Source organism: Schistocerca nitens, chromosome 9 (assembly GCF_023898315.1).
Source record: "Schistocerca nitens isolate TAMUIC-IGC-003100 chromosome 9, iqSchNite1.1, whole genome shotgun sequence".
NCBI classification, from domain to species: Eukaryota; Metazoa; Arthropoda; class Insecta; order Orthoptera; family Acrididae; genus Schistocerca; species Schistocerca nitens.
In genome coordinates, this window is record NC_064622.1 from 386,948,169 (window position 1) to 386,960,591 (window position 12,423).

The 12,423-nt window shown below is 39.7% G+C and overlaps 1 protein-coding gene across 1 annotated transcript in view; it reads left to right on the forward strand.

Moving 5' to 3' along the window:
* Positions 1-12,423, forward strand: part of LOC126202973 (transcriptional repressor protein YY1-like) — an 85,288-nt gene that overhangs the window by 47,720 nt on the left and 25,145 nt on the right. The window contains exon 3 of the mRNA XM_049937114.1: positions 1,457-1,688. Coding sequence (XP_049793071.1) covers positions 1,457-1,688 — 232 coding nt within the window. The remainder of the gene's footprint in view (positions 1-1,456; positions 1,689-12,423) is intronic.

The following is a 12,423-nucleotide window of genomic DNA, read 5'->3' on the forward strand; positions in this document are numbered from 1 at the left end:
CAGTGGATGAAAGCAGATATTTTGCTCTGGATAAACAGAAATGTTTCACTGGATAAAGTTGAACATAGCATGTATGAGGCAGAGTTACTGGAACTTGGGCTGTACAAGCCAAAAACTCCACAATACCACAATACTGGGTTAACAAACTAGCTGGCAGTAAAGGACATAGTTTACTTGGGCTTCTTCCGTATCATGCTCATTTAAATCTGACTGAGAATAAGCACAGGCTGATCTGAAGCTATTGGAAGCACTACACCACAGGGCATGTTTTGAGTTGTTCAGCCATACTAAGAAGGTAGTGGAGAGATGGATTCATGAAGGACTATGACGAGTTTTGAGTAATAAGTAACTTCTCTTATTACCATGTTAAAATCTGTTTCTTTTGCCACAGCAAAGTTAACAAATATTCATCTCGCTAACATTCTAATGCAGTTGAAATTTTGATGGAATCCTGAGATAGTGTGTCATTAAACTAGTAGCTGAGGGCAAGGCAGGTCAATTGTTTATGAAAAAGCCCATTCTCAGAAAAAAGTGAAAGCATATAATTTCTTCACTTATGTTATCACAAAATCCACAGCAATTGTTGTTTCATCAGCTATCGATTACATTATTTTAATGGGGGGTGGGAGACCCTGTAGTTACTAGATTATCACGTTGGGTATGAAAGTTTTGCATATATTCATCATATGGCATCATTTTCTGCTCTTTGTGTACTATCATTTGCCAAAATGTTGTTTTGATAACTTGAATGAGATATGTGTCATTTATGAATATTTCTTTCTGGCTTTTTCACTGGTGCGTGCATTTGTGACGTAGCGGTTTACATACATTCCATTTTCTCGAGACAGATTGTGATATTCCTCTAAGTTTAAAGAATAATGTTTTCAACATTTCCTGTGAACCAATGTATGACCTAACATGGATGAAATGCAAATTCATAGCGCCCCTTATTTTTCACTGCAAATTTTAAGAATTTCATGTAGTAGTTCACCTAATATTGAAATATTATAATAGCTATGAGCATTAACGAAGTTATAGGCAGTTCATTATGGAACTGAATTAATCTGTGGGGTTTGTGAGAATCAGATGTCATTAGCTGATCGGTCAGCTTGTGCAACCTTGTTTGTGCAGTCAAGTTGGCGTGGCATTATCGACACCTACTGGCGCACACTCTCACGCTGACAACTATGCTTCCCTCCCCTTGCTCCATACTGAACTGTCAAAAGTCACAACTAATTTAAATGCACTGTAATTCTCAATTCTTCACCATAAACTAAATATCTTTGTTATCAGTGCCTCACACCCTTTGAATTAGTACTGAGGACATGAATGGATTCATGATACTGTATTATCACACAAATGTTTTTAGTCCTAATGTTGTGAGTGTTTTGTGATAGTAGAAATTCCTTATATAATATTTCCAATAAACTTTTATTGTTGTATTTATTATAAATAGGCCTGGACACAAAATGAAAACCAAGAAGCAGGTGAGTGATGGAGTTGACAGGACAATTGCTTGCCCTCACAAAGGCTGCACAAAAATGTTTCGGGACAACTCTGCAATGCGCAAACACCTACATACTCATGGTCCGAGAGTACATGTGTGTGCAGAGTGTGGAAAAGCATTTGTTGAGAGCTCCAAACTCAAGAGGCACCAGCTTGTCCATACTGGGGAGAAACCATTCCAGGTAAGCTTAAACTTCCTTTTCAAGTCAGTAGCTGTATTTGCAATTTTCTTTGTTGTAAAGATTTTTGTTTTGCTTTACCATGTAACTGTCTTTGAACTTTCATCATAAGTTAAACAAACTGCAGACATAAATTTTAATCTGATATTGCAGTGCCTCTGTTGTTCCGAATTATGATGTAAAGTTCCTTCGAAGAAGTTTGTGTGTCTGAAGGAACTTTGCTTTATCATTTGGAATAACACAGGCACTAAAATAAAAGTTTATCCACTGACACCGGGAAGTGACTTTCAAGTAAAATGTTTCACCTGTACATACAGAAATATACATAATGGATGTACAAGAGCAGATTGTAGGCACATGGTTCAAAACATATATAAGTTTGGATCAGGCCATGAGTCATGCTCGAATAGCCAAACGATAAGCGACTGCTCACGATAAGTGGGAAATCTGGGTTCGTGTCCCAGTCCAACACAAATTATTGTCATTCCTATTCGCAATTGCAAATGCATTTCATGTAAATTTTATTTGGCTAGAGCATCATACTTAGAATGAGAGTGGAGAGAGCTTAAACAGAGTGCATGTACTTGCTGTGTTATATAGCTGGTCAGTATTAGTTCAAAACAGAAGGTAACTTTCTTACTGATGCTGGTTGGAGTCTAGTCATCCAATACAGGCATGCAAGATACTGAAATAATCAGATGTTGGATAGGTTATTGGATTTTTCTGGCAGGATGTTTTGTCAGAATATTAAGTTTATCCATATTTTTGGCAGTGGCCAGAAAAAACTTAAGCACCTTCAGAATTTCTTTTTAAAGACAGGTAAGGCAGTGATCAACTACAAACAGTTTGAAAAAGTAGAAATACGAGAGACAAATTTCTGTGTGATGATATAGAGGGTAGAGATAAAGTAATAGTAATGATTGATAAACACGTCATTCGGAGCAAATTTTATGTACTCTTCATGGCACTACACCAGAAGAGATGTGGTGATGTGCAAAAAGATCAACTATCCCAGTGCTCTAAATGCATTTGCATTCAGCATAAAAATAAATTCAAAATGTTCAGGGTACCATTTTATTTTTGGAAAAATGCAAAGTAGTGGAAATAAGGATAAAATGGCACGCAGATGTTGTCATCAAAGAGGAATACTATTTGTGCATCCACAAGAGTTCCCACCCCATGGTGCTCGATGTAGGGCATGCCTCCAAATTGGAATTGGACTCTATTTTCTCCCCTGTGCATGAAAATGTCTATGTCTAAGCCTTTTCTGGTTGTATACTGGCATGTTAAAACACCATCTAAGGCTAAGGGACCTAATTAAAGGTTTCTTAAAGGTACTAAGTATCTTGAAATCTGGAACTGGTTGAACCTTGAGGCCTAGGGTCCAGACAGAGTATTCCTGCTCCAGTTTTTCAAGTAATTTGCACAACCTGCATTGGATTACAGGTGGCAGCTTTACAGATAAGCATTGCCTACACAATCTTTTCACCATGACAGGATAAGGTACCTTCAGGACCCGCACCTTATCCAGCCTCTTTGTGGAGGCTAGGGAGCTGCTGTTTTCCAAGAGAAGTAGCTCCTCACATTGTGTTGGGCATTAACATCTTTATGTGATACACATTTATGAACATTTCAACTAATTAACCACTTGCGCATGGAACAGCTATACATAAATTGCCATCAGCAACAAAGCTATTTGGAATTGACACAAACAGAAATGTAGTGGTTCTTGGTGTAGGCTATCTTTCCCTGAGAGGGAAGATTTGTTATGTTTGGGGATAAAGAGATGACTGTTAAAGTAGTGTGATACAAGTGGGAGGTCTTTCTTAAATTATATTTTCACAATATCATGTAACAATATCTTATGCGAGCACAACAAACATATGCCTAGTTACACCCTATCTATACTGGTGAGTCAAAATGGGGACTACTATAACTGCTCTGGGCAGTTTTAATTTTTTCCCCCAAAAAATGATTTGGATGACACAGAAGTGATGTGAGGTATTCAGGCTATGGACGAGATGTTTTCAAGCAACAAAATTCCTCATATGCTCATAATTTGTAGTGTGTGCTGCAAGCAGTCAGGTGTATATGCCCAGCAGACATACCAGTCACTTCCAACCAAGAAATCCTGTTTCTCTTAAAAACAACTTGAGGAGTCAGTAATATTTTGCAATGTACAAAGGCACTTACAGAAGTAATACTTCACGCAGCAGGTGAAGAGTCCTGCTCAGTGCCTGCTGTTGCACAGTGTGAAGTCCCATCCCCCAGTATCCATGTATCCATCAGGCTCACTGTTGGAACTGAAAGCTGTGTGTCATTGGAAGAAGAAAGTGAGGGATACAAACTGCATTAGGTAAAACCTTCTTTGGCAGCTGTGCTACAGCTCCTGACAGCCACAGAGGCATAGCAGGGTCCTGCTCAATTGCTTCCAGATGGTACATGGATTTCTACTCTGGTGAGAGAGCCGTCCCTTCTATGGTGTTCACAACTATTTGTAAGGCAGCTTTGGAAGAGTACTTTCAATTTGCTAATGACAGGGAAGTCCATAATCTTGTGTGAACTTGCCCTCTCCAGTGTCTCAGAGCAAATCCGTTCTTGTGATATGTTTGATTGCTAGGGAAACATGTAACAACTTCTTCTCTAGTTTTTGACTTAAAATTCCCGTTTTCTCGGGTCCTTTCACACAGGTCGCCACGTTCTAACGTTTTTGATGCCGATTTAAAGTGTGAAGTAGACGTACAGACTTCCCACTTCTTTTATACGAGGTGACTTACTTGAGATTCGCAGCTGATCTTCTTTGCTGGCTACTGGAAAACTCTCTTGACTGTATCCGTAGAATGATGCTAGGTACAGGAATATTTAAGCCTCTCTCTCTACTTGTGAAATAAGTAGATACGCGAACTATACATTTCGTAACCAACGGTATATTTGAACTCCATACAGAGTAAAATTCTTACTTTCCACGCACATATATGACTTCCACTAAGTCACTTGCTCCATCCAATGTCAGAAACAAATTTAATTACATTTATAAAAGAGCTGACTTAATAACCATGACCCTACTTCACAGGTCTTGCCTCTACCAAGGCTGGATTAAGAGTCTCCAAGATTACTTTTTCAACTGTTCTTCTTTCACATAACAATAGTCAATGACAGAATAGGCACAGAGCTGCATAAAAACTCCATGGTTCTTCCTCTAAAACATCAATGGATTGCCCAACAAGTACTTGTCGGTGCTGTTCAACTGCCACATCTACTTTGTTCCTGCGACTGATTTTAAACCTGCACACACAAACATGTGACGTGCAGTAGGTAGGATTTGACCATCCCACACTAGTATTTAGAATATTGAGTATTCGAGGTGGTAGAAGGCTGAGTGGTTCTAGAATTTACACAGAAATTCTCGAATCGCTACAAGATGGAGGCAAGTGTTGGAGTCACCACAGGGCCAATGCTGCCATTCGTCTCTCCAAGTACCCTCCTGCAGTAACTGGTAACTGAATGATGACACCTTCCCATACACCACAGCATCATCAGCAAACAGCCACAGTGGTTCTCAGACTTTTCTATAACGTGGGTCCTTTGTTTATTTGGAAAGTGATCTTTGGACCCCCTTGCATTGCTGTCTGAAATTTCACATATTAGTAAAAAAAGTGACTAAGTAGGATTACCAGTGGCAAGACAAATATCAAGAACAATAATGCAATAAGTAATTTATTTTAAACATACATGATTGTTTGTTGCCTAGTGACTGAAATTACCATTGAAAATGCAGTGACTTACTGTAACAGTGCAGTAATACAGTGCTGTAAGTACCTTAAGTGAAAATCAATGTGTGCTTTTTCCCTAATTTAATTTTGTTTATTTTTTTAAAATAGGAAATCCGCATGTGAAACTGTTCTCGAACGTGGAGCCACTAATGTGAGGCATGAAATTTTTTGTGTTTTTCCGTAATTTCAATGAAATCTGGAATAACCTTAGGTTCAGTTTCACATTAAGATAATTTTGCTTTAAGGTTTTAATACTGCACAGAGCAGAAAAGAACAAGCTACAAAGTTCATTTTCAATAAAAACATTTTTCCATAAAGTATTGCATGATAGTTCCAGTAGCTGATGTTCTGTATCGGAGAGATTCATATCTTTTATGTCATGGATTTCTACATCAGCGAAAGGACTTTCAATCCAACTATTACCAGGTTGTGAGACAGGGAAATGTTCTTGAGAACTTGCAGCTAATGCTCTCAAGTGCCTTAAAAGTGTTTTGTGCATTTCAGCAGAAAGTTTTTCACCCGAAGAATCAATGAAGAAGCCCTTGAGCACTGGAAATGATGAATAGTTATTGTTTTATACTCATGCTGCCCACAGGTGCAGTTTCATAAGTGAAGCTTCAACATTACTCTCAGTCTGGAAGATATTAAAATTTCTTCCTTCCAGGCCTAAATTAAGTTTGTTGAGAAAGAAGAAAATATCCAACAAGTAGGCCACTTTACACAATGAATCTAAAGCACACAATTTCATGCCTGAAAAAGAATGTTGCTTGTGTAAAAGAAAGAAGCATACTTCATCACACAGCACAAAAAAATGACAGAGGACTTCCCCTCTTTGATAACCACTCTTCAGTATGTAAGAATGTGTTGACTGCCAATTTCTTCACATAAAACTGTGAAAAGACTGGAATTTAGAGGACATGATTTAATGACGTTAACAAGTTTTGTAATTTCATCCAGATCACATTTCAAATCCTCAGGTATTTTTCTCACTGCTAAAGCTTCTCTGTGTGTGAAGCTACACGTTACTTCTGGTGCTAAAGGTTTCGCTCAAGCCATTAAGGATGACATCAAACCTGTAAAAGCACATGTGCCATCCATAGTAATAGTTACACATTTATTGTACCCGATATCACTGTTTGTCATGAACTCATCTTCTGCCTTGTTGTAAGTGCCACTGTACAGAACAAAAGCTCCTCACAAATAGTCTCTTTACACTCATAACAATGAAAACCAACAGATACGCTTTTCCGTTCGGACGTCTCTACTTTCATCGGGTTTGAGATAACCTTGAAGTTTTAAAATTAATTGTTCTTTCACATTGAAAGACATGTTGTCAGTTATCCTGTTAATTGTACCGTTGAAAAGGGCAATTGAGTTTATTTCCTTAGGAATTAAGTCACTTACCATAATCTCACATATAACTTTTGCAGCTGGTAGGATTAAATTTTCCACAACTGTGTGGGGTTTTCCAGATTTAGCAACTAGGAATGACAAATGCTATGATGCTGAAGTAGCTTTTCCATTAGTATTAGCAACCACTGCAGTATTTGACATTGCACTTTTACTGCATTTCGTCTGCTTGAGTTTGTTAATAAAAAAGTGTATTGACTTACCAACGTGCCCCTCACATTTCTTCTCCATATGTCTTCGAAGATTAACAGTTTTCTTGCTTTACTTGCTCAATAATTTATAACACAAGACTGCTGGCTGTCATCACTGCCTATGCATGTAAATCCGTAACCAAGGTTGTCATCACAGTGTCTTCTCTTCTTTCCTTCACTTTCGCTTGTATTAGCTTGTGAACTTGAAGGCTCACTTTCAAACCCATTGTTTGACTTACCACGAAGAGTCTTGAGTTTTAATGCAGATGATTGCTACCATCGGTCCATTGCGAACTTGAGAAATGTTGCAACACAAAAAAACATTGAGCACCTCAGAAAAATAATGGCTGATGACAAATCAATCTGTAAACATCTGCTGTTTATTACCCTCCACTCCCATGTCATGTGCCATGCCATGAACACATGTCTCTAATACCCATTTTCTCCAGTAATACTTTTTTCCTCTTCCATTGTTTGATGGAACGATGAAGGGGAAAAACATGACTAATGCCATTCATTGAGCCTAGACGTATGTATGGTGGTGTCATACTTACATCCCACTCGAGTTAAACTGACAGAGAAAATGCATGTCATAAAGCTTACTATTGTATCTAGCTTCGAAAACACCAGCGGTTAACACTCTAAAGTGACCATAGAAACTTGTAAAGGTGTGAAGCAGTTAAACCTTGTTTCCCTTATCTAATCACATGACCTTGCCACTGTAGAAAAAAGGACAATATCGAGTGCAGTTTCACTTTGTTGATTAAGTAAGGAGCAAGTTCCAAACTTTATTGTTTTTCTTTTTCCTTGTTTTAATTATTCGTTCCTGGAAAATTAAAGAAGCAGGAAATTTTTGCTTCAACAGTAATAAGATCACATTGCAATATTATTGTTTCAGAGTTGTTATTACATTTGTTAGAAAGGAAGCAGTTTAAGACCAATGTTGTGGTTGTATGTCATTTTGATCTTTTCTCAAATTGATTGAATCAAAAAAACATATTGTGATCTATCTTCCAATACAATTTTACATTAACCACACCTAATTTGAGTCAAGAGTTACTTGCAGTGATGGATCTAGAAACATATTTTGTGAGGGGGTTTGTCATAAATTTTTTTTTAGAAATCCCAGAATTTGGGGGGGAGGGGGGGGGGGAGAATATTGACATTTATAAACATAGGAATGACTAATATTTACTTCCTCTTCTTCTTCGTCTTTTTAACTGTAATTGGTGGTAGTGGTTGGAGCTTTCTGTCATGTGAAGATGAAACCCACGAAATTCCAAGGCATTGTGAAATTAATGTACAATAGGTTTAGTGCCATCACAAACACGGGATTTCTCTCACTTGAAGTGGTCCTATATAATGGTTGACAGACTTCAGGGCAGAAATTTAGCAAAGTCGGAAAACATTTAAATTTACAAATGTAGGTATAATTTCTAATTGCTTTCTGTTTAGCAACGGAAAAAGATCCTTCTCGGACAACAGCTGTGAGTTCCATTTTATTGCAACACATTTCAATTTTCAGGTTTCACGGAGCCCCAGGGCTCCATGGACCCGTGTTCAGATATACTGCCATACTGTAAAACTGAATTGGGGTTCCATCCATACCTGGTGACTTCTTTGCTTTCAGTTGTTTCTTTACACTGGGAATGTCCTTCATACACAAGTCTGTGCAGTGGTCGAATAATGATAAGTTTGTACGATTCTCCTGCGTGAACAATTTCTTATTGTGAAATTTAAAACTTCGGCTTTCCTTTTGCTATCTTCTACTGCCACACTAAACTGGTCAGCAAGAGCATGGATAAAGCCCTTAGACCTGCTTAGCAATTTTACGTAGGACCTGAATTTTCTCAGCAAGGTGGTTTGCTGAGGTAGGATGGTGGTGGTTATTGTATGCTTTGTACATCAATCTTTTAGCAGCTGCACGAATTTTTACGAACTTTTACCAGTTGTCATTTGCGCACTCCCTTTTGAACTGAGGGTGCAATAGCCTTTGCTTCCCAGGATTTTTCGAATTTTGTTGTTAAACCACAGTGGGTCTTTTCTGTACATAATGCATTTAGTCGGCACATACACCTTCAGAGAACAATTTACAATTCATTAAAACTTGGCCTATAATTGCTCTCCGTCCATGATACTGAAACTGAATGATCTCAATTTGTTGTCTTAAGTGGAATGCTTAGAACAACGTACCTGCTGTTTCTAGCATATATACTCCGTAGCCTTCTTGATTGACTATTAACTTTAGAAACATCAGATAATATGTTACCATATTCACTAATCGTGGTCTCTGTACTGGCAGTGTGATAAGATCATGCCTGTTTGTAGCTACTATTTCTCAAATATTTCTATTGCATGCGGGCTGTCTAACTAGCTGCTCAAGACAGTTTTCAGAAAAAGATTACGAAAGTCTTACATAAGACTGTCTGTAACTGCCTCCCCCTTCACCCTGCAATGAATCCGTAGACATCCTAGTCTATACTTGGTAGGTTAAAGTCACCACAACTAATATCGCATGATCTAGGTATTTCTGCACTACTGACCATAGACTTTATTCAAATGACTCTAAAATTGTCTTGGAATTGGTGGCTGCTGCTTGATTTTTTATCCATCCAGTTAAGTTATATTTTCAAAAAAATAATTATTTTCGCAGATAATGTCACTGTCAGCAGGGGTGCCAGAGGTTCTGGAAATCGGGGAATTTCAAACATGTCAGGGAAATCCGGAGGGGGAAAAAAACACTGGAAAAATCCCCCCCCCCCAGTAGATGAAATGGTTTGTTTTTTGTGATGTCATGCATCATCACTGGTTGGGTGCAGCTGAGCACATGCGCCGTTTTTCTACTCCGTCATTACTATTGCTCCCCCCTACCTACCACTCCCATCAGCTTGCAGTCAGTGCTGCCACCACTTCTCGCCACTAGCCTAGCAGCTGCTGACGAGAGGCAGGGAGGCGTGTGGAGTGGTTTGTTTGGATCTGATTCTCGGAGACTGGTAGATGCAGTGACCAGAGACGGTGGCTATGTGAGCATGAGTTTGGTCTAGTGATTGTGTGAACGAGTTTGTGCGCTCGTTTTCTGACAAAGGCTGTGGCCGAAAATTTAGTTGTGAGAGTATGATTGTCTTTTCTTCATGTCTGTATGTGGCTCAGCGATCATCTTTACAGTGAGTTGCTACCTATCCTCATTATTATTGATTATCAGAGTATTTGTGCAAGTTATCAGTTGCATGATTGTTCACTGTGGTCCCATTTCATCAACATGCTGTCTGTGACTCCTGACTAGCTGCCCACATGAATGGATGTCAGCAGCAGGCCAAAATCACAGGACATTTCTGCGGGAATCTCTAACGGTTCAGGCCTGCTGATCTGAAGTTCTTTGTTTCCCACTAATGAGCAGGTCCTGCCCATCAGATCCAATCTCACCGAACTGCCCACTGCCTGCAGGCCGGGTGTGTTTGTGTGTGGCATTATGAAGCACATTTTTGTGTTTTATGCATGGACCCAGGACTGCAGTGCTCTTCGGCAGGCCAGAGGCTATGCGTGATGGATTTCAGAAACTGTGGCTGTCTCGCCACAAATATGTTGTAGAGTGCAGCATGTTATAGACATTTTATTGATTGTGGTACACTTTGGCACTTCAAAAGTAGTTTATTATTAGAAAATATGGATGATAAGAAGAAGAAGAAGAAGAAGAAGAAGAAGAAAGTTGCTGGCAGTTTGTACTGACAATAATGACCATAGCAGAAGAAACATTTTATTGGTGGTCACTTATATTGTTGGTTTACACAACTCTTCCCTGTCTTATACATTTCTTTCAAGATGCCTATTTCTTTCTGAGGTTATTTCTGAAATCCGTGAAGGCATTTCAAATCTGTCTTGTGACTCCAAGGAAATGCGTATTTTTGTCACCAAATGTGCGTCATTTTATTGAAATAAAATATCAGTTGTCTTAATGAAACAGATACCATTTGGCTTGCTTTTTCCATCTAAAAACAGTCCATTACAAAAGATGTTGATGTTAGCACTTAAGAGTTTTGCTCACTTTAGGAAATGCCATCTGCTTGCAGGTTTTATTTACATATTTTCTCATTTGGTACTATTGTTTCTTGTACTGTAGCTGCAAGGATGGATTGTCAACTTACATCTTTACGTACCCTTGAGATCTCAAAATTTGGCAGGGAAAAATGCTAAAACTTGTCTGGAAATCACGGAACTATCAGGGAATTTCACTTGGGGAAACTTGGGCAACCCTGGTCACATTCAACCTCAATAGACGCAATATTTTTGTCAATTGCAGTATAATCTCTTACCTTCCTGATCCCAACTCATCACTGTAGATGCAACCTCATTATACACCAACATCCCTCATGCCCATGGCCTTGCCGTGATTGAACACTAACTCATCCAACGCCCTACAGATTCCAAACCCACCACTTCATTCCTCGTACACGTAACCAACTACATCCTAACCCATAACTGCTTCATCTTTGTAGTGAAGGTATAAAAGCCATGGGCACCCATCTAGAACCCTTGTATGCCCTCTTCTTGGCCACCTAGAGGAAACATTTCTAGCTTCTCAAAACCCCAAACCCCTGGTCTGGTTCAGGTTCATTGATGACATCTTTATAAACAGGACCCAAGGCCAGGACACATTATCCTCATTCCTTCACAATCTCAACCCCTACTCTCCCATCCATTTCATCTGGTCCTCCTCCACCCATTGTGCCACCTTCCTGGATGTCGATCTCCTCCTCTCAGATGGCTCCGTCCGCATTTCAGTGCACATCAGTCCCACCAGTCACCAATAGTACCTGCACTTTGACAGCTGCCACCCCTTCCACACCAAAAAATCCCTCCCATATGGCCCAGCTACCTATGGCAACCAGCAGTGATGAGAACTCCCACACCCAGTACGCTGAATGCCTCACAAAGGCCTTCACAGACAGGTAATACCCCCCAGACCTAAAACGCAAACAGATCTCCCGTACCTTATCCCCACAGACACCTGATCCTCACAGTCATCCAAAGAACCAACCACAAAGACGTGCCCTTGTCCTGCAACACTACCCGGGACTGGAATGACTGAACCACGTCCTTTGTGAGGGCTTTGAAGTGAGGGACACCCTACCCAAGGTACCTCCATCCCCTCCCAAAGTGATGCTCTTCTGCCCACGCAACGTCAACAGCGTCTTAGTCCATCCATATGCCACTCCCTCCTCCAATTCCCTGCCATAGGGATCATACCCTTGTGGAAGACCCAGATGCAAGACCTGCCCTATCCATCCACCCAGCACCTCATAATCCTGTACCATTACAAGCTTATCCTACCCCATCATAGGCTAGGCCACCTGTGAAAGCAGCCAT